A 22,969-nucleotide genomic window follows, 5' to 3' on the forward strand; every position below is an offset into this window, starting at 1 on the left:
AAAAATTTTTTTTGATAAAAAAAAAGAAAAAGAAAAGACTCAGGGACTCTGGCTCCACGGTGGGAAAACATGAAATCTCTGTAAGTCTCCTAACAAAAGAAGCAGCACACCCAGGAACATCCAGTGTGTTGACCATAAGAACACAGCAGTGCTTATTAGCACAGTCCCCTTCTCACACCACAGCTGACACCAGCCATCTAGGGATCTGGCAGTAGAGGCTGACGGGACTTCCTGTCAGAGGTAGCAGGGGCTCCCCTCATTTGGGCCTGATCAAGGACTGATCCCTGTCACTAGGGATGACAATTAGACGTGCCACGCACACCGCCACACTTTGTGAACTGAAACAAAGGAACCAATGTTCATTTACTACATTTGCAAAAATCAGTTTCTGCTAATTCCCACCGCAGGGCGGGTACAGTGACGAGGCCTCAACACGTCACAGTGGGCCGACTGGGTACAACCCCCGGGGAAAGAACTACAGTGGGCTCATGCCCAGGGCGGAGGCACTATTCTGGGCAAATGACACTGAAGACAGAAAAGACCACGCGTGTGAAAATGTTTTTGCCAGCATTACTGGAGAGGAAGAGATCAGAAACGGCCCCAAATTATATTAATAAAGTATCAGTAAAGTACATTATGATTCATCCACTCAGTGGAACACTATACAGCCAAAATGAGGGGTTCTGAAATCATAGACTATTATGGGGAAAAAAAAAAAAAAAACCTTAGATATAATTAACAAAAAGCGGGATACAGAACTGTGTGTGCTGCGGGTTTGAAACTACGTGAGTGGTCACACAAGCAGAAAAGCACCTGAAACAAAACACATCCGAACGTGCACAGTGCTGGCACTCCAGTAACTAATGTCCGTGACTTTGTCTGCTTCCCTTGTCCAGGCGTCCGCAAACGTCGTTGGTTGTTAACGATCTGCTTCCCCCTGCTAGCACTTTCCTTTCTGATGTTTACTCACCTCTGTGCACAATCCAGGCCGTCCACTCTTGGCTGACCTCACCAGAGAAGCCTCCGTTGACAAAGGTGCCTTTCTACTGGTGGCGCAACAGAGTAAACAAGATAACCCACCTGCAGCCAAACAAGGCTGGCGTGGCGGCGGTGGGGGGAGAGCAGCGCCGCCTCACTGAGCCACCAGGGCCCAGGCTCACGTGCTGACCACGCCTCTCCCAGGCACATCCTCCTGCTCTCCTGGGATCATTCTGGGGGAGCTATTGTTCAGAGGACAGGGGTCAGGAAACCTGGTCAGCCAGGTGTGCGTGCCATCCCGGATAAGTCACCTCCACCCCTCCCAGCTACGTGACCCCAAATAAGTCCCTCACACCTTGCAGGCTGGAATCCAGCAACTTTCCCCAGCATAACATGCCTAATTAAAAGACAGAAGCACAGGGGCACCTGGGTGGCTCAGTCAGTTAAGCGTCTGACTTCAGCTTGGGTCATGATCTCATGGCTTGTGAGTTCGAGCCCTGCGTTGGGCTCTGTGCTGACAGCTCAGAGCCTGGAGCCTGTTTTGGATTCTGTCTCTGTCTCTCTCTCTCTCTCTCTCTGTCCCTCCCCAGCTTGTGCTCTGTCTCTCGTTCTCTCTCTCTCTCTATATATATATATAAACATTTTTAAAAATTAAAAATAAAAATAGGGGTGCCTGGGTGGCTCAGTCGGTTAAGCGGCCGACTTCGGCTCACGTCATGATCTCGGGGTCCGTGAGTTCAAGCCCCACGTCGGGCTCTGTGCTGACAGCTCAGAGCCTGGAGCCTGTTTCAGATTCTGTGTCTCCCTCTCTCTCTGACCCTCCCCCGTTCATGCCCTGTCTCTGTCTCAAAAATAAATAAACGTTAAAAAAAATTTTTTTTTAATTTAAAAATAAAAATAAAAAAAATAAAAGCAGCACAAATGGGAGCTACACTGTGATGTATAGACAGCATAATGTATAGAATTATCAAGAATCGCTATTGTACACCTGAAACTAATGGAATGCTGTGTGTCAACTAGACTTCAATTAAACAATAAAAGAGCACAGCCAAATAGAGCACCAGGGACAATCTTTTGTTCCTGTGTAGGGCTGATTCTGATGGGCGGGCTCCACTGCTTATCAAAAGAGGCCAATAAATTCCATAGGGAGAGTCTCATCTCAAAGGACTCAAAGTATGATCAGTGTTTCAGCCTCAAGACCGCGAGCTCCTACCCTCACAAGCAGACACTGTCAGTAGTTTACAGGATCGTCCACAAAGGCTTTATGCCAGAGTATCCCTGGAAGGACACACAAGGACCTGCCACAGTGGCTCCCTCCAGGGAAGGGATCTGGGGCCTCCTGGCTGAGGAGGGAAGGACATTTGCTTTTCACAGAATACCCTTTTGTTTCTTTTGAATTTTATACCATACACAGTCATTACCTATTTAAAAAAAAAAAAAAAAAAGAGCTCTGCAAATATTAGAAAAGTGTGCCTAGGGGAGGTGGCGCCTGGGTGGCTCAGCCGGTTGAGCATCCGACTTCAATTCAGGTCATGATCTTAACAGTTCGTGGGTTCGGGCCCCACGTCAGGCTCTGCGCTGACAGCTCGGAGCCTGGAGCCTGCTTCGGATTCTGTGTCTCCCTCTCTCTCTGCCCCTCCCCTGCGCATGCTCTATCTCTCTCTGTCTCTCAAAAATAAATAAATGCTAAAAAAAAAAAAAAAAAAAAAAAAATTTTTTTTTTAAAAAGTCTGCCTGAAAACATGTACATTTACCTAAGTCAGACCTCTGGGGTAGGATATAGGCAACTTCCCATTTCTCTGGGAATTTTTTTTTTTTTTTTTTTTGTGGGGGAGAGGGATCAGTGCTCATGTATTATCGGGGAGCGGGGGGGAGGGAAACACAGAAATTTCCAAAATAAAAAAGAACAATAAAAAAGATAAAAAAAAAAAAAAAAAAGGAAAAAAGTATCCCATCTACTTAAAAGAATGAGCAAGACAATCAAATATTACATAGAGAAAGGGATGTGAAAAACTTTCAAGTGCTTCATCAGTGTCCACTATTACCAAGAAAGTCATCGTTAGGGGCGAAGACGAGGATAAACCATCCACCCCGATAGTCAGTACCCGTTAACTGTGGAGGAAGATGAAGGGCAAAACGCCCCTGACCAAGTGGCCCCAGAAAACCCCCCATCTAGGATCTAAGCGTCTTAATAGATGGGACATGGCTTCTCCTTCTCCATCCCCCTCCCTGCAGTAGAACAACCAGGAACCTGATCTAGGCTCTAAGTAAAACGTCAGGTCTTCAACCCTGAGACCCCCACCCCCCTGCCCCGCGGGTGCCCAGATGCCAGCCAGGGTCCACCCCTCCTCTGCCGCCGCTGGCCGCATTGGGAGAGCGTCAGGCCAGGGTCCCCCTGAAAGGGCCAGGCCAGCACACGTGCACAGGGCTCAGTTCTCTGCAGTAGCTGCCGGCACAGCCAGGGTACCTTCTCTCCCTCCGGCCACCCTGGAGACCCTCTGGTCCCCACACGCTGCCAGTGCTGCCAGGGCGTGGGCACTGGTCGGTGTTTCTAGGCGAAGAGCTGCCCGGAAGTGATCTCAGATGCCCGCTGTTCTGGTAACATAAACAGGAGTATCTGGTTAACTGATCAAGGGCATGCTGCCAGCCTTTCAAAGCAAGCTGTCAGCTGGCTCGCTCAAAGATGAAAAGCAGAGTCTTCAAGAACATCTCCACCCAGATCTATTTACTTTCTCCCCACCTGGGAGTGGTTGCTGACGAAGTTGAGAACCACCAGGCAGTTTCCTCTGTTTGGAAAGGGTATCTCTAACAGCTTGGCCCCCCTGCCCCCCGCCCCAGGTCATGTAAGTGCTGGGGTCCTGGAAACTCAGGGCGGCGGGGACATCCAAGGGAGCTAGCTAGACTTTGGAACTGGGCGGAGCTGGTTCACCTCTCACTAGCTTTCTTTGGACAGGATTCTCAGTCTCAGCCTCAGGATGCCCACCTGTAAAATGGGAATAATAAGACCTACACAGCCCAGCATCAGAAAGGACCAAATTATATCTCACATGCTCAATTAAAGACAACCTGATGCTGTGTTCACAGCAGGCACTTAAAAAATTTTTTTAATCTAGAGGCAAACCATAAGAAACTCTTAAATACAGAGAACAAACTGAGGGTTGCTGGGGTGTGGGGGGTGGGGAATGGGCTAGATGGGGGATGGGCATTAATGAGGGCACTTGTTAGGATGGGCACTGGGTGTTAAATGCAAGTGATGAATCACTAAATTCTACTCCTGAAACCATTATTACCCTATATGTTAACTAACTTGGATTTAAATACAATTAAAAAAAAATCTTCATCCAGCTGGCCTCTGTCACTCGCTGGCAACGTGACTTTAATTAACCTATCAACGTGACTTTAATTAACCTGTCGAGGCCTCAGTCGCTTCACCTGACAAATGGGGACACATAATATCCCTACTTTGCAGATTGTTGTCAAAATGAGGGCAATGGAAGCAAAACAGAACAGAGCCAGAGCCCAGAAATGTCCGCGGTCACACGGCTCTCACTTCCCATCCCTTTCTGTTGAATCAAGGTTAATCATTCACGGAGCTCCACAGGCCGAAGGAAAGAGGTCCTGTTATTTATTTCACCACTGATGGGGAAACCTTGAGACCAGCCTCCCAGCCGGAGTGGGGAGACTAGAGAGGGGAGCAGGAACCTGTCTGTTTCCTGGTTTATGTCCACCTGCAGCCCATGTCCGGAGACAAAAGCGTCACCACGGAGTAAGGGGGCCACATGGCTCATCCTGCAAAGTGGTTTGGCCTAACGAACACGCCCCGGTTAGAGAGCCCAGGCACCCCCTTCCTGACAAGGACCCCAGAAAGTAGATCGTGGCCTGGATAGCTCAGCACCTTTCCGCCAGTGTGGATGGAACCTGCAGGCTCCTGAGATAATCTGGAGCGGTTTTAAAAGTCAGGTGGTGGGGCACCTGGGTGGCTCGGTAGGTTAAGTGTCCAACTTCGGCTCAGGTCATGATCTGGCGGTTCGTGGGTTTGAGCCCCGCATTGGGCTCTGTGCTGACAGCCCAGAGCCTGAAGCCTGCTTCAAATTCTGTGTCTCCGTCTCTCTCTGCCCCTCCCCCACCTGTGTTCGGTCTCTCTCAAAAATGAATAAACATTTCAAAAAAAAAAAAAAGTCAGGTGGCACATGATCTCAGTGAAGCAGCAAGGACCGTCCACTTAGCTCGTAGCCAGTAAGAGTCGGCTGCCCCTGCCAATCTACCACCTCCACAGCCTGGCCTGGCTTCTTCCAGAGACCAAACGACGACCATCTAGCCATCAGCAGGCTCTGTCAACTATGGCCTTTGTAAGCCGGATCCACTGAGTCTCAGTTTCCACATCAGTAAGACAAAGACACATCTGAGTGTCTCTTCTACTTGGTTGTTGTGAGGGAGTGTTGTGTGAGCTACTGCAATGGTCTTAGCCCAGTGCTGGACACAGATGAAGTGCTCACTAAATGTTGAAATCCACAGAAAGCAGAGTACTGGTTGCTTAGGGCTGGAAGCAGGGGAGAAAGGGGGTGCCGCTAAGGGGCACGGGGTCTCTTTTTGAGGTGATGAAAATGTTCTCAAACGAACAGTGGTGCTGGTTGCACAGCTATGAATATGCTAACAACCATTCAACCATACCCTCCAAATGGGTGAACCGTATGTAAATTATATCTCAAAAAAGTTATTACAAATAAAATAAAATAAAAAAATAAAAAATAAAATAAAATATCCAGACCCCACTAAGCCTTTTACCAAGATGTTGTTGTTCTTTACCCACTAGTTCCACTGGCAAGAAACCAGCCAAAAAGGCAGGCCCTGGACCATCCCCCTCTCCAGGCACTGAGGTCACTGATGGGACTACCCAGCTACTGACAGTGGCCCAAAAGCAAGCGAGGATGAAGATTCCAAGGTGAGAGGGGATGCTCTCATCTTTGGCCACATGGAGCACTTGAGCCAGGCCTGAACTGTGAGCCTGAGGAACCACTGGCCTTGACCAAGCCTCCCCAAGGAGGAACTACTCTGAAGGGCAGGTCACAGCCCGGGGCATCTCCTCCTTCGGGCCATACTTCACACCAGTCCACAGCAGGGCGACACCATGCTCTGGAGGCCACCGTGAGAACAACCTAACCTGCCCCCACCGCTGCCCCTGGGCTTGGTCCCGCCTGTAACACCTCCCCCATGTCTGGAGTCCAACGTCTGGAGCCCTTGCAGGTCTGATAACGCACAGGCCTCGGCAGGCCATAGCTCACAGAAGTAGCCCACGCATTCCTTTCCCAAAGAAGGAAAAGCCACCCAAAAGTGAGGTCATTTGGTTTTTCTGGCTCAGATGTTGACAGCTATGGGCCACTCGGTTCCACAGAAAACTTCCCGGATGACAAAGGATTTGGCCCAGCCTGGCATTCAGAAAATATGGGGATCTGTGGTCTGACTGAGTGGACCCTAACTGGACTCCTCTGCGTAGCTGAGGGGTGACCCCTCGACTTCATATCTCAGAGCCTCGATCTGTGAAAGCACGCTCAGCAGAAATGGTCCTGCAAGAGGAAGGAAGCAAACTGTATTCGAAATGGTCAGCTGGCCAAAAGGTCACCTCAGTGCCTGGAGTGTTCCTGAGTCTGGGCCAGCAGGATCTAGCAGGCACTGTGCCCCAGCTCCTCCCGGCCCCAGACTCCTTGACCCAGTCAAGGGCACATGACCAATAGGACCCCAAACTTAAGCCAATGCCACAGTGTTACCCACCTCCCTCTCAGGACCTGCCACCCAGCAGCCACAGGACCTCACACCAAACACAGGTAGAAACATGGCCTCCCAAGGGAAAGCTCAAAGCTCCGAGGGAATCCAGAGCCCTCAGGAAGGCAGAGACACCCCGAGAAGAAAGCAGGGTTGGGGACACAAGCTCAGAGCCCCACAAGTATGGAAGTGTGGCAAGCCACAAGGAATCACCCCAGTGACTGGTGGCCTGGCAGGCGGGGTGGAGCACAGACTTCCTAAGAGGCATCAACAGACCGTGTCTATACCCTGCCACTCCCTGTGACAGAAGACCTCCATAATTCTCATCCATGACAGCAATTACCCTCTGCCTAAGAGGAAGTTTCTGGTTCCTGAAGCACTGAATGGAGGAAGGGAACAAGAGGCGTGGCACTTTGAGTTCCTCCTGAGTTGCATATAAAACAATAATTTATCTCTCTACACTGAACAGACTGGTAAGCGGTTAGGATGTCACTGGGGTGGAGGGACCCAGCAGCCCTCACGCCCTGCTGGAGGGCACACTGCAGCCATTCTAGAGCTCAGTCCAGCACCATATTGTGAAATAGGATGTGCACCTACCCCACTACCCACAATTCCTGCCAGGAAATCCGTCCCCCTCCAAGAAATCCTCCCGTGGGGAACGCTGGGTATGTAGGAGAATGTTCATCATTCCATTAGCTGTGCTGGCAGGGGAGGGGTCGGGGACGATTTCCGTGTTCATTGTAGGAAGAACCGTGGGGTAAAAATGTGACTCATGTGACCTTGCACAGACCTGCAATGACAGTGGGCCACGAGCCGAGGGCCTAATTAAGTCCGTTCTCTTTACTTGAAGTCCAAGAAAATAGTTTCTTCTCCCCAAACCCAAACACAGATCAGCACATCATAAAGCAACACAGAAATCCCAAAACCCCTTTATTAAGGGGCCAAAGACAACACGTGAGCCAAGGAAAACCCCACCCAGGCCCAGACCGATGTGGCCTACTGCCGTCACTGTCCCCGCAGCCTGTCCGCTAGACCCGTCAGAAGTGTGGGAACCGGCAGCCAGCACAGCAGGCCTGTTGGCCAGGTAGCCAGCCAACAAGTCAGCGTGGCCAGCCTGGCTCGAGGGACAGGGCAGCCAGGGGTTCAGCAGCAGGAAGCAGGAAGCAGGAGGCTGGGGAACAGGAATGTGTCTGCAGAGAAGTCCACATTTCCAGAAGGGTGAGAAAGGGCCACTGCAGGTAGATCCGACCAGGACCCTCCAACTCTGCTGGGACAGGGCAGGACACGGGGGGCTTCTGAGTGAATGTATTCAGAGCCTTCCTTGAAGCTGTGAGATCCACACCCCTCTATCCCCCAGCACAGGACTTACCCTCAGAAACTGTGCAGTGGGAGAAAAAAGCTGCAGGGAGCAGGGACAGCCAGTGGGCACCACAGCCGCCCCCAAACCTCGGTCCAGAGAAAAACAGTGTCCAGCCCTCACGATGGGGGCACTGAAGCAAAGTGGACCTCTGGTCCAGAGGGGAGGAGAGAGGGAAGGAGATCAAAGATGTTGGCTATTATTATCACTCAGAGAGGCATTTACCACCTCAGCAAATCTGCTCAACAATCCTATGCTAGAGGAGGAGACTGACAGTCAGAGGGGTTACACAACCTTCCCTGTCACACAGCTAGGCAGAGGCAGAACTGACATTTGAACCGGGGTCTATAGGACACCCAAGCCTGAGCCCTGTCCACTATGCTGGTGCTGAGGCTTCCAGGCAAGCCTTCTACGTTCAGAGTGGCAACTAATGAGGGATCTGACAGCACCACCTGCCCCCACCACCCAGCTTTGCCCACCATCCTGCACCAGTCCCGGGTCTGCTCAGAGCCACGCAGGGACCTGTGCGACTGTCCTCAGGCAGTCCCTGGGCCTGGATCAGGGAGGTAGCCAAAGGGCAGCCCCGGACACCAGGCTAAGAATCACCACCGCCCCCCCCCCCCCCCCCCCCCCCCCCAGTGCTCATCCAGCCACGAGAGAAGGTCCTGGACCTGGTGGCTCCCAAGGGATGCAGAATGGGCTGGGCAAGTTTTTCTTCTAAGTCTCAGTTTTAGGGAGGTGGAAAGAGGTTTGAACTCCTGTCTCTTTTGGCTTTCTGAACACAAAGCCCATTGAGATAGACCAGGAATATAATTAAAAGGACAGCCAAGGCGGGGGTGTGTATGCCAGAGTGTGGGCAACTGGCTTGTTGGGGCTTGGACTGGCCTGATGTCAGCAGCCTCCCCTACAGCGGTCCACTGTGGGTGCTCCTGACTCGCGCAGGCTCTAGGATCCCCCGGCCTGTGAGCCGGGAGCCAGATTCGCATGGGGGTCACACGATGAGCTCCTAATTCAAGGAGCCTTTAGTCTGCCGGGGATGCCAAATGTTAATCAAAAAGTTGTATCAATGGGAGCACCTGAGTGGCTCAGTTGGTTAAGCATCTGACTTTGGCTCAGGTCATGATCTCACAGTTCACAAGTTCAAGCCCCGGGTTGGGCTCTGTGCTGACAGCTCAGAGCCTGGAACCTGCTTCAGATTCTAACTCCCTCTTTCTCTGCCCCTCCCCAGCTCATGCACTCTCTCTCTCTCTCTCTCAAAAATAAACATTAAAAAAAAAAAAAAAAAAAAAAAAAAAAAAAAAAAAAAACCTCGTATCAATGACTGTATATTTGCAAACTGAGTTTAAAGGCATACGGGAAAAGTTTCAGAAGGTGTAAGGCTAAAACAGGGCCCTAACCCGGTCGTGCGTATGTGTGTGTGAGCAGGTGTGTGTACCCACACCCAACTGCTGCCCTGAGGAAGTCAGTGAATTTTTAAAGCCGAGGAATTTTAATTAGATGAAAAGACTGTAAATATGAAGAGAGATCATATAATTTATCATCCAAACCAGGGCACTTAAAAACAAAAGGAGGGGCTATTAATAATTACATCAGGGTAACAGGTGCAAACCAAGACATATGGTGGCCCTACGCACATGTGTGGGGTCGGGCATGGTCGGGAGGGTGATGCCGCCCAAGCAGAGGAAATCAAAGGGCAAAGTCCTCAGGGACGACACCGGCTCAAACCACTAGAAGATGGCCATGGGGCTGGTGCAGGAGGAGGGGAGAGGGAGGCCAGAGGCTGGAGGTCAGCAGGCCGCAGGGGCCTGACACTCGTGCATGATGTTAGGACGGTTTCTCCTGAGAACAATGGAAGCCACTGGAGAGCCCTGTTTGATTTCAGCCAAGGGTCGGGGGTGAGAATGAGGCGGGTCCAGGAATCAGGTGTTGGTTTACAAATATTACGCCCGCACCTTGGAAAGAGACTCCTAGTTTTGGCGTGAACAACAGATCAGAGGCGGACAAGAATGTCAGCAGACACCAATCAGGAGACCATACGAATGTCCAGGCAAGAGATAAAGGTGACTTGGGGTGGGGCGTGGGGAGGGTGAAGACAGAGAAGCAGGCTGACAAGTACACTTGGGGGTTAGGGACCTCAACGCCAGATTTTGCACCTGAGCCAAAAGATGCATGGATGGATGGAAGGATGGATGGATGGGCGAAGATGTCATCCACTAAAGCCCAGCTCTCCACCACACTCCCCTGCCCACCCAGACACCACAAGCCGCTCACCACAGCTACAAAAGAGGGTCCACAGCCCTCAGCCGGACAGTCTAAGTTGAAGGTCAGAATGGAAGGATCTGAGAGAGCACTGTTGAGGGCCCACTGTCGAGGGCTCTGTCAGTAGCAGCACAATTCAATCCTCCCAACCTCCCTATGAGGTAGGTAGCATCATTAATCCCATTTTACAAATGAGAAAGCTCACAAAGTCACTCAAGGTCACATCGAACAGTACACAGAGGAGCCAGAATTCAGGCTGCAGAGCCCCTGCTTCTAACCACAAGCTCAGTCAGCCTGGACCTCCGCTCCCTCGACTCCCCTGCCAGCCCAGGCCCAGCAGCAGGCCACGTGCACAAGCCCAGAGTGAGGCTCCTCCCCTCTCACTGCCCCCCACCCCCAGCCCACCTCACCCCAACCCAGGCAGATCACCCTCCTGGAGTGGGCCCAGCACAGGCAGTGCCTGAAGCTCCCAGCTAGAGGTGATCTTACTGTGTGGTCAGGACGGACAACCTTGGCCTTAGAACAGCCTGAAGGGAACAAGTCCAGGGCCTCCCTCTCCCCTGGAAGCCTCTCCATCAAAACCCAGAGAAAATCAGGCTGAAATCATTAAGAGCCTCTAAAGGGGAAACTGGAAACTGGGGGGAACGCCAAGGACCTAAACTGGTCTTCCTTTAACGGACCAAGCCAGCCTGGGGAATAAGGAAGCAGGAGAGGCAGTGTAGCCCTTGTACCTCGAGTGGCTGGCTGACCCCGGCAGTACCACTCCTCACTTCCTGCACACTTTGCTTCCACCATCTGAGCCGGGGGGCCAGCTCTGCCTGTGCTTCTAGAAGTCTTGCTGGACAGAACCGTAATGGGGGAAGGGCAGGAGAAGTGGTCACTACCTACCCTCAGGAGTTCCAGGATTCCCCCAATGTCCCTGAGAAGGTGTTTGAGTCCAGTCCACCTGGCCCGTGCCGCCTCCCCACCCTCCTTCTATCTGTGGATCCCAGTGGCCCTGGGACAAAGCCCACGGCTCACCCTGCTCACGTGGGCCCTGGCTTTCAGAAGGCACATCTGGGGAAGCGTCCTGGTGGGTGCCCCCCCACCCCACCACCTGTGCACCATGGCTGGTCTCTGCAGGCCTCCCTCGAGGGGCAGAAGGATGCCCCTGTTCCCCCTCTGCCACCACTGGGGCGTGTTACTCACCTCCTTCCTGTCACCCCACCTCTCTCCATCCCCCACCTTTTCCATGCCTTAGTAGAATGTTTGCAGACACAATGGACACAGGCACTGGAAGATCTGAGTTCTAATTCTGTTCCACCACAAGGGAGCGCAGGGCCGCGGGTCTGCCCCTTAAGCCTCACGCTCTCACTTCAAAGTCTCCCACTTTATGTGGGGCCATACCTGCCTCCCAGCTGCCCTAATGGGCTCTTGTTAAATCAGATGATACCACCACTGGGAGAGGACTCTGAGAGCAGCAAATGTGAGTTTCCCAAATTGACCTAATTATAAAACATGCTGAAAATGCAGATTCCACCCCAACAACAGGCACTCTGGTTCAGGAGTTCTGGGTGGGACCCATGAATCAGAATTTTAACAAGTAACAAGTGCTCCAAGCGAATCCTATAATCAAGCAAGTTTGGGCAACTCTGGGCTAGAGAAACATGGAGGAAGTCTCTATCACCTCCTCCCCCCCCCCCCTCCCGTGTGGAGAAGGACAAGAGGAGTTTGCAGAAAGCCCTCCTTAGCTTTGTGCACACATAAAATCACCACCCTGCCCACACTCGGGGAGCCCACCAGGCACAGGACACTAACCTGGGTGGTTTACATCCCTCATCCCATTTAGTCCTGGCAATGACCCTACAGGATAGATTGAAAAAGAAGCCAAGGCTCAGAGTAAGGACCTGCTCAAGGTCACAAGACTAAGATGGCAGAGGGCTTCTCTTCGCCCCAGAAGTGCCAACACCGAAGCTGACTCTGCTCAACACCCTGTGGCCCCCACAAGATGGACTCTCCTGAGGGGAAGGGGGGCAGGGGAGGAGGGGTTAGAAAGGAGACAGCTGCAGGCAGGACTGCCCCCCTCCCCTCCTCCGAGCCTGGAAGTGACCCATGCGTGGCTGGTCCCCACCACTCTATCCTGCAGGAGAAAGGGGCGCTCCACTGCCTGGACGTGGAGGCTGCTATTTCCTGTCCCCAAATAGGAGGGAGACAGGGATCCTGGAGTCTGCAAACTAGGAAGGTAGGGGGACCCACCTAGGGCACAGTCACACAGCAACTTAACTGGGGGAGAGTTCTGAGCCAGAATGCCTGGCACAGAAGTGAGGGGCTTGGGCTCCCCGAGGGTCTGGCAGGTTCGCTGCCGTCGGGCAGAGCCCACTTCAGATCTTCTGTCCCCCTTCTCTCTGCCCCTCCCTTGCTCACTCGCTCTCTCTCAAAAATAAGCGAACAGCTGGGCGCCTGGATGGCTCAGCCAGTTAAGCGTCCGACTTGATTTTTGGCTCAGGTTATATGATCTTAGGGTGTCATGAGTTTGAGCCCCACATCTGGCTCTGTGCACTGACCATACGGAGCCTGCTTGGGATTCCCTGTCTTCCTCGCTTCCTGCCCCTCCCCCACTCACACCCTCTAAATAAATAAATAAATAAATAAGAGGGGATAAACAAAATGTGGTTTATACACACAATGGAATATTAGTCGGCCATAAAAAGGAAAGGAATTCTGACACATGCTATCACATGGATGAACCTTGAGGACATTATGCTAAGAGAATGAGCCAGACACAAAAGGACAAATACTGTCTGACTCCCCTTTGATGAAGTACCTAAAGCCATCAAATTCTCAAAGACAGTAGATGCTGGTTGTCGGGGCTGGGGGAGGAAGGGATGGGGAGTGAGTGTTTAATGAGTACAGAGTTTCAGTTTGGCCAGATGCCAAGAGTTCTGGAGACGGACGGTGGTGATGGCTGCACAACAGTGGGAATGCGCTTAATGTCACTGACCTGCACACTTAAAAATGGCAAAAATGATAAATTTCACGTTGTATATATGTTACCACAAACTACCTCTCTCTCTGTCTCTCTCTCTCTATGTATATATATAGAGAGAGACAGAGAGAGAGAGACAGAGAGAGAGAGAGAGAGATGCAGGTTAAACATAAACTTGCATGTGGGCATCGGAAAATAACCCTATTACCTGTGGGGAAGCATTTTTTGGGTTGTTTTTACCGTGAACATGTTACACTTTCCTAATAAAACCAAAAGAGACCCTGGAGACTTCTCAACAAAACCGTTTCGAATCGTGACCCATTTCGGTGTCTGAGAACTGCCCACTCTACACAATGTTGCAGGCAATGCCGTCACCTGACTCCTCTCTGCCACCAGCGACAGCCTGCCGGGCGGGACAGGGATGAGCATCACCCCCCTTGAATGCAGTGAAGGCGGACTTGGGGTGGGGGCCAGCAATGATGCACGGGGGCTCCCCAGCCCTCCCCACTTCACGAAAACAGGAGTAGGGAAATGCCCCCAGGGCCAGAGACGATGGGTAACTGGTGTGCCCCTCCCTAGGCTCTGACTCCAAGGTGACTCTGGCTTTGGAAGGAAATGAGCCACCCTGCCCTATTTCCCCTTCGAGGAAGGCACAAGGGAATGACTGAGCCCAGTCCCTACATGCCCGGCCTTCTCCTCCACGGGACTCTGGTGAAATCACCTCCCATCCTCCACCGCAGGGAGACAGGAAGCTGCAGCGAAGAGGGAGATGGAGAAAACGTCCACCTGATGGAGGAAGGCACAGGATGGGGGAGGCACAAAGGACAAGAGGGGCCTTTCCAATTTCTACCCTCAATCCTGCCATGAAGACACCAGGAGGGATGCCAGACTCAGGCTCCAGTCCTGATGTTCCCACTGACTGGCCATGTGGCCTTGCCTCAGTTTCCTCATCTGTAACTTGAAATGGATGGAATGCTTGTTTTCAGTGGCTCCTGCCTTTCAGCTCTGAAACTGAAGGCTTCCATCTGAGCTTGGTGATGTCCCCGAACCAGGAAAGGGCTAAGGAAGACAAGACATGGCCTTGGAGCAAGGAGAGCCTCCTCCAGGGACCCATGCCTGGTCTCCCTCGACGCAGCGCTTCTAACTGGAGCACCAGCACCCCCACCCTCAGACCACACCGCCCAGCCATTCATTTCATATTTTCTAAGCTCTCACCCTGGGCCAGGGGCCGAGCCAGCACTGGGAAACAGTGGCGAGCAGCCCAGCCTTCGAGGCACTCACAGCCTCATGACTGTGTCCACCCCACCCCCTGTCCCCAAGGCCAGCCCTCTGAGGAAGCAGAGCCTGGAACAGTCATCCGAACAGTAGGCAGAAGGGGAAGCCATACGGGGCCCTGAGAAGTGCACCAAACCAAACTGAGAGCCAGGGAAAGCGTGGTTTGAATCCCGCACCGGCCGCCAATTTGCTGCGTGACCTTGGACTAGCTTCTTCAGCCCTCTGGGACTCAGTTTCCTGATCTGTCAAGAGAGGCCTGGGACTGGTCTCTGCATGACCTTCCAGCTCAGACAGCCTGGGCGTCTCTGGGATCCCGGGATCCCAGCAGCACCACTGACCCCGACCATCTGGGCCCCGTGGACTCCAGACAAGCAGAGCTGATGGTCGGCCAGCTCCGGAGAGTCATGCGGCACCAGGGACAGAGGCTCAGCCCTGCAAAGCCCAGCTGCCAGAGGCTGTCTGAAGGCAAACGTCTGCTGTAACTTTAGGATCAAATGGGTGTCTCGGCTTTCTCAGAGTTGGAACTGTTTAGCTCGGGACGGGGTCAGAAGACCAGAAGGAAGCTTCGTGCATTCTCGGTGCCGCACTGCCTAGTAGGGAAAGTGGCGCCCCTCCTGCCCCATCTCTGCCGGATTTGAACCATAAACACAGCCCTTTTCTGAAGGGAAGGGCTTAACACAAACCAGATGTGGTAGGGACTTTCCCCCACCCCCTCCTGGCCCTAAAATTAAACATTCAGTGTCTCCTCTGCCAAAATTCACTTGAAGGCCGAGCCTTAAAGAGCCAGCACCTCCGGTTCTCACCCTCACACATTCTCAATCACGTCCCCGCTTAAACAAAATGTCAAAGTACCCAAATGGCAAGTGTGGATGGGGCGGCCCCCCAGGAGTGCCTGGCACCCATGCAGGCCAGGGACAGATTTAAAAGGAAAGGTCGCTGGAGAAGAAATGCTGATCCTCTATCACTGGCCCAGAAGGTACCAAAGGTACCTTCCAGGAGTGGTTCCCGCGCCTGGGGACTTGCCCCTGGGGACGGCACAGAGAGGGTTTGCACATGCAGGGGCAGTCAGCTCACAGGGAGCATCACTCCTGTCCCTAGGGGACTCTGGAGATTCCTGGAAGAGTCCATTTCCAGGGCTCGAGTTTGCAGTCTCTAGAAATGGGATGAATAACAGGTATTTGATTTATCTCTGATCTCATGCAAGGCTGTGCCGGTCCAGACAGAGCCCACCTCAAGAGACCTGGACTCTGCTGGGCTGCCAGGCTGGTCTCTCCCCTGTCCTAAAAGCTCACCTGGGTCCTACAGATCCTTCCAACCCCAGCCAAAGTCCCAGACCATCCCATCCACCATCCACCTAACCGCCCCCCACCTGCCCATGCCCCCTATGCTAGGGCCAGGCCTCAGCACCCAGCACTAATCAGTTGGCCCTACAGAGGCACATCCTGTCTCCACAGCAAGGGGACACATCCATCCCCTGCCCTTAAGCTCAGGGGACCACATCTTACACCTTCTATGCACTCCACAGCGCCTAGCAGCACATAACACACACTGAGCGTGCTCAGAACAGACGGTTAAATCTCATGCAGCTGCCATTACTCAAGCAAAGGACAGGTTACAGCAATAAATAAATAAATAAATAAATTATATATATATATTTGGAGAGAGATGGTCCTTCAGATAGAAATTCCTGACTTGCTATTAAATTGAATACTATTTTTTCTTTTTTTTTTTTTTTTAATTTTTTTTTTTTCAACGTTTATTTATTTTTGGGACAGAGAGAGACAGAGCATGAACGGGGGAGGGACAGAGAGAGAGGGAGACACAGAATCGGAAACAGGCTCCAGGCTCTGAGCCATCAGCCCAGAGCCCGACGCGGGGCTCAAACTCACGGACCGCGAGATTGTGACCTGGCTGAAGTCGGACGCTTAACCGACTGCGCCACCCAGGCGCCCCGAATATTATTTTTTCTTAAAAAGTAGTTCATCCTACAACCTCAACATAGTCTTTTTCGTTTCTGCGTATTACCTGTTTACACTGGTTTTTATGGTTGCAACTGATTATAATGCATATAGCATATAGTGTTACTCTAACATTCAACAGTCTATTGGATATCCTATTCCTGTATAATCTGTATAAATGTCATTCTAAAGGCTGAAAAAAAATGTCCCACCACTACCATGTATCAGGAAGGTTTGTTAAACTCCTCCCCTAATGTTGCTTAGACACGGAAGCTTTTTTTCCCCCCCAGATGGCACAGAGTATATTCTTAGGCGTTTCTGTCTCAGTTGGACAGTTTTCTTCAGACAAAATCCTGGAGGCCAGTGGAGCGGGGGAGGGGGCGGGGGGGGGGGAGTGGAATTACCAGGCCAAAGGATATGAACATTTTCACAGCTTTTGCTACATAAATGAGCCACGATGCTAACCCACAAGTTGCAACAATCCCTAGAGCCTTCAGAAAGGAGTCCATCCACCTGTTCATCTAAAACCTTGCCTTGATTGGATTTTTTTCTCTTTGCAAAACTGTGTCTCAGTTACACGTATTGCCTGGAAGAGTTCATCACCTCTGGGACTCCAGAATAAGTGCTCTGAGGGTCCTTTTTCTTATACCTTAGCTCTCAGGCCCACCTTCTCTATACCAACCCTTGTAACCCTAGTCCTTTCTGATGTCAGAGGCATGCTGTGGCCCCTTGAGGCCTGCTCTACCAAACTCAATCTACCCCCTCAACTTCTGAGAGTCGTGGTTCCCTTCTACACTGTGCCCCTCCTCCCATAGTACCACATCCCCCCCCCCCCCGAGAAACTGCGGATAGTCAGAGAGGCAGAGGGGGTGGTTCTTGACCTACAGCCCCCAAAATGACACCCAGGGATGTGGAACTGCCCTGTCAAACTGAGTCTCACGTGCTTTCTCAGCTCCCTGTTGCCTGGGCCTGTCTCCCTGGGCCAGTTGGAGTCTATGCCAACAAAACACACTGCAGCTGGCAGACCCCCAGGTTAAAAAGACCCAGGAGCATGGCAATGAGGAGGCGTCCACAGTCTAGAGCCAACCCAAACCCCTGTTGTCACGCTGTCTGGATGAAAGCTAGAACCCACACAACAGTGCACAGTCAGAATTTGGCTCAACTGAGACTACAGGGTCAGAGGTCACTAAGGTGGGACAGGGCGAGGCAGCATATGGGGCGCTGAAAAGCCCTCTCTCCACAGGAAACCAAACAGAGCTGGACAGTCACTAAAGGACACAGATGTTTGTGCTGGGTGAGCAGGGAGGGCCACCTGTCTGATAGAAGTGGCCCCTCAAAGGACGCCTGGGTGGCGCAGTCGGTTAAGCGTCCGACTTCAGCCAGGTCACGATCTCGCGGTCCGTGAGTTCGAGCCCCGCGTCGGGCTCTGGGCTGATGGCTCAGAGCCTGGAGCCTGTTTCCGATTCTGTGTCTCCCTCTCTCTCTGCCCCTCCCCCGTTCATGCTGTGTCTCTCTCTGTCCCCAAAATAAATAAACGTTGAAAAAAAAAAAAAATAGAAGTGGCCCCTCAGAATGCCTAGGGTGAGAAAAGCATCCACCATTAGCACTGCAATATTGCTTTAAAGCAGCCTTATTGGCCCTCTTGCTCCAAAGCCAAAAACAATTTACGGTCAGGGAAGCAAGAACAGATTTTCTTTCCTTTCCTTATTTACTTTCCCTCTAAGTAATAATATGGGTTCAGGGTCCAGAAGAGACACTTGGTTCACATTTTGGGGATACTCCTACCACTCAGACTAGAGCAACGATACTCTCCACGTAAGCCTTCCTAGATGTTCTCTAAAAATTAAGTAGGGGGCTTGCTAGAAATGCAGATTCCTGGGCTCTGAGCCCAGAGCATTTGGTTCGGCAGGTCTGGGCAAGGCTCAGGAGGCTACAGTTCATACATGAAGCCTCAGTGGGCCATGGACCATCCTTTAGTAAATATGGCACCGGAGTGAAATTCTCCACTTGGGTGGTAGAGAGTGGACATGCCCACTGGAACCAGAACTGGAAGATGTGGTCACCTGAAGCGGGTGCTCAATTAATACACTGTGGGCAGGACGCCCTTTGCTGTTGCCCACCTCCCCTCCTCAGAGCAAAGGAACTTCTCCTTCACAGAGCAAAGTTAAGTACATGTTGTTGTCTCCTCAGGAGTCCCTCTCGCCCTCCCAACGACCATGAGTCTTAATTGGACCAGCCTTTACAGTTCATTGTGGTTTCTGGGTAGGGAGAGACAGAGAGGGTAGAATGTCTAACAAACCAGACAGAACAAATCAATCCCAGCCCGTCCACATGGCCACAAGCTGGAGTACCATGAGGCCCTGACAGGGAGCTCTTGACCTAACCAACTCAAACAGCAGCTGAGACATTCCAGTGGCTTCCCCCTTCGGTGCCCCCAACACTGAGAATCCCTCCGGTGAATCCCACGGCTCCAAAGTTCTGATCATCCACAGCCCCTGGACTTTGGAAAACAGTCTGCCACTGTGTCGGAGGGGCCGGCCGTAGGACGCTCAGCATTAGGGACATCAAGCGTGCTCTAGGTGCACCTCCAAGACAGCCTGAGAGTCCCACACGTGGGTACGGGGGCTGGGGTGGCTCGAAGAAGCCACCATTGCAGCTCCATCTCGTCTTTCCCCAAGAAACACCTGTGGACCTCCAGGTATGATCCCCAACCGAAGCGCACCTGACTCCATACGTCTAGCACTAGGTTAAAATGAAACAAGGGGAGAGCCACAGCTGCAGGAGAAAGGAAGCTTCTGCGCATCACCTCTTCCATATTGAAAATGACACCAACATCCAAGTGTGTCACTAGTGTGGGCACAGCACCAGGTGCCCCCATGCATTCACCCATGTTGGCATTTGAAGCCACCTGAGAAATCTTCAGCTGGCTCTTAAGAGTTCCCAGGGACTGAGGCCTCGTTCCCTACTTCAGATCAAGCCATTTCATGAACAGTCCAGCTTCCTCTTCCCAGCCCAGCATCAGGGGCATTTCATCAGACACGTCACTGCTCAGGGGACGGTGGAGCTGCCCGGGGACAGAAGTAACCCTGCCGGGTTGAGGAGTGCCAGCAACCCCAGTCGAGAGTTCACCAAGGGCCCAGCCGGAGCAGGAAGCGGTCTCTTCCACCCTGAGGCTTCCTCCTGCAGATGGAAGTATGGGAGAAGGTCGCCTGGGCCATGGAATGTTTGGTTCAGAGAAGTGAAGGGGGAAGTGAGAGCCGGGCGCAGAGCCGGCAGGTTTAGGTTCTGTTCTAGGACTTCTCCCACTTCCCTTCAGCTTTACCAAGAACCCTGGCTCTTCTGACAAGCCTCACAGACAGACAGGAACTTGCGACAATGTGGTCAACAGCCAGGTCCAGGGGAGGGGGAACTTTCCCAGACACGGAGGCTCATGAGCCTTGTGCCCTGCCCCTGAGGTAGCGCCTGGCAGGTGGTAGCTACTGAAGAATCTACTAAGTTGCCAGCGGAGGATCATATTTCACATTTTCCTCCCAAATATTTAAGTCCTGACAGTTTTCTGAACCACCTTCTACATATCTAGCACTAGGTTGAAATGTTAACAGGGACTTCAGGTTAGAAATGTTAAGCCCACAGCCAGGCAGGCCAGTGGCTAAGATATTCTGGGTCAGAGGAAAATCGGGTGCCCTCCCTGCCAAGCAGGAGGGCACGTAGGACTAACAGGGGACCGCCACAGCTCCCACTCCTGCCTGACAAGAGGCAGGAGGTCACTACAGCAGCACCCTAAACCGACACCTCCATGCTCTCAGCGTGGGAGAATTCCAGACAATCTCTATTTTCTTCCTTGTACTGTGCTGTATTTTTCACAATAAACATTACGTTCCTTCTTAATTAAAGAAACAGGTTTGTGTATTGCCGGTGGCATATTAAGTCAGTCCGTCTTAGAAAGGCAACTGATGAATACGTAAAATGGTCATCTCTCTTGACCAATTAACTCAGATCCCAGATATGAACCTAAAAGGCAAGAAAACGTCCACAGGAAAGGACTACTTATAGAGGCATTACCTAGGATAGCCAAAAACTGGAAACCATGGAGATGTCCAATGCCGGGAGAATGAAGAGGAGAGGAGTAGCACCTCACTGAGGAGAGAGGCAGCCAGTAAAGGTGACACGCCAGGCCCAGCCCCGACAGGTAAGCCATTTCCTTCCCGGGGGGACCTCATCCCTGCTCTGTGGCCAAGAGCCTGAGGCCAGAAGCACCTTGCTGAGACTCGGAGCAAATCCAAATGTGCTTCCAGAAGACAGCCTTGGCCTCCACCACCTTCCTTCGGAAAAGGTAGATGCCAGGCCCAGCCCCGACCTCTCATTTTCTTAACAAAATAACAGCTTTGGTCCTCACATGCCTGGTACCTCAAACAGTTCTCTTCTCTGTGCAGGCCTCGGGAAAACCTCTAACAGACGCAGGGCCCAGGAGCCCAGCCCTGGGCAAACAACCGGGAGGGAGGGTCTCCAGTGACAAGCAAGGGGTGAGGCCTCGCCTCAGCTGGACCTCTTGAAGCAGTAGGACAAGATTTCATTATTCAGCTTCTCACAGAAATGCCTTCACACAAGTGTGATTTAACACCATGCCTTTGGCTCTACTGAGGGTTGATTTAAGAACCAATATGCAGGGGCGCCTGGCTGGCTCAGTCAGCGGAGCATGCGACTCTTGATCTCGGGGTCATAAGTTTGAGCCCCATGCTGGGTGTAAAGATACTTAAAACTAAAAATCTTTTTTTAATTTTTATTTTTTAGTGTTTATTCATTTTTGACGGAGAGAGAGAGAGAGAGACAGAGCACAAGCAGGGGAGGGGCGGCGGCGGGGGGGGGAGACATAGAATCCAAAGCAAGCTCCATGTTCTGAGCTGTCAGCACAGAGCCCGACACCTGGCTCAAACCCACAAACCGTGAGATCATGACCTGAGCCGAGGTCGGATGTTTAACTGACTGAGCCACCCAGGTGTCCCTAAAAATAAAAACCTCAACAAAAAAAAAGAAAGAAAGAACCAATATGCAAAAAAGGTCTCTGTGTGTTCTGTGAAACTACGACCGACAGCATTAAGCACAACACGACTCTAAAATGGAAAAGTCCCTGGTGGTCAGTAATTACTATAAGTGTCTCTTTCCCATGAACTGATATGCTTCCTTTCATTAGGAAATAAATGTTATGATAATTCCAATTTCCCCTTTTGCTGTGGCTACCAGGAAGCTTGGAATGAGGGTCAGGGCAAACTAAGAAAAACTAACCTCTTTTAACAGTTACCTCATCCTCACCCTGACAAAGCTCAGATCTTCCGACTTTAAAACTTAGCCATGCATGAGCCTTGGGATGTGCTCTCCTCAAATGCTTTTTGGAAAGAGGCAGAAAAGCACAAATAAAAAAATATTCATGATACAAACTCTATCCCTGGATCTCACTTTCATCAGGGAAGGAACGCAAAGGCTGTGTTGCTATATATGAAAAAACAAATCTTTAATAAAAAGCCACGTGGAGAAATAAAAAAACGGAACTGAACTGCATACACGCTACGGTTACCACTATGAAAGTAACGCACGTATGAGGACAAAAACAAAAATAGGTTTCTGAAACGATAAATCGTGGTGTGTAGGTGAGAGGGTTAAAATGTCATCTTTTTTGCCCCCTCTGAAGTGCCTTCTCTTCTCCAATGGCAACAGAGGCCCAAGTAGGTGCATCAAGTAGGCAAGCAAAAGCCAGTGTTCCCTGGCCTTTCCCATGTCGTCCCCAAGGCTGCCACATTGGGAGACAGGCTACAAGCCCACAGGTGGCTCCTTAGAGACTAGAACCCAGTAGGTGGTGGGCTGGACTTCTTAGGGTCTTGCAGAAGATGCCCGGTGCCCTGAAATCATAGCGGTTTGAAATTCTTGTCCTCACTACCCGTCAGCGGGCATGTTCCGAACACACCCTCATAAGAACAACAAACTAGACACCTGCACACATGGTTGTGGGGAGGGGCAGGAGCCATAAGCCACGACCTCTGACCTCCACATGCCTAGGACTCGATGGGCAAACTAGTGACCCCTCAGTCTTCCCGTGTCAGATCAAACGCGCTCCCTCCGGGAAGCTTTCCTCCTCCATCCCCCATCCTCGGACCCTCGCACGGGCATTCACACACAGCCTGCACGTCTCCTTCGAAACCCTTGACACACCTGAAACCCCGTCCTCAGTGCGTCCAGCCCAGGGGACTGCGAGCCCAAGGCCGGCGCAGTTGCAGATGGCACCCGGGCCACATGAGCCACATGGCCGGCAGACAGGATGGCTCAGCCTCTGCTGAGGACCAAGGTTTGGGCGACTGGACTAGAGGCTTCCTCCTCCCTCCACTGGACTCAGGATCCCCGGGGCTGCCAGAGTGGCTGGCCGCT

The 22,969-nt window shown here is 51.9% G+C and overlaps 1 protein-coding gene across 5 annotated transcripts in view; it reads right to left on the reverse strand.

Annotated features, from left to right (window-relative positions):
* Nucleotides 1-22,969, reverse strand: part of ACTN1 (actinin alpha 1) — a 100,912-nt gene that overhangs the window by 56,715 nt on the left and 21,228 nt on the right. Inside the window, exon 1 of one of the 5 annotated variants that reach the window (XM_045451389.1) lies at nucleotides 11,543-11,602. The exons of 3 other annotated variants lie outside the window; for them this stretch is intronic. In XM_045451389.1, the coding sequence (XP_045307345.1) occupies nucleotides 11,543-11,587 (45 nt within the window). In that variant the 5' untranslated portion in view covers nucleotides 11,588-11,602. Of the gene's footprint in view, nucleotides 1-970; nucleotides 1,039-11,542; nucleotides 11,603-22,969 lie in introns of those variants that run through there. One more of the 5 variants, XM_045451392.1, reaches the window with a different exon arrangement.

The sequence above is a fragment of the Leopardus geoffroyi genome, chromosome B3, assembly GCF_018350155.1.
Source record: "Leopardus geoffroyi isolate Oge1 chromosome B3, O.geoffroyi_Oge1_pat1.0, whole genome shotgun sequence".
Lineage (NCBI taxonomy): Eukaryota > Metazoa > Chordata > Mammalia > Carnivora > Felidae > Leopardus > Leopardus geoffroyi.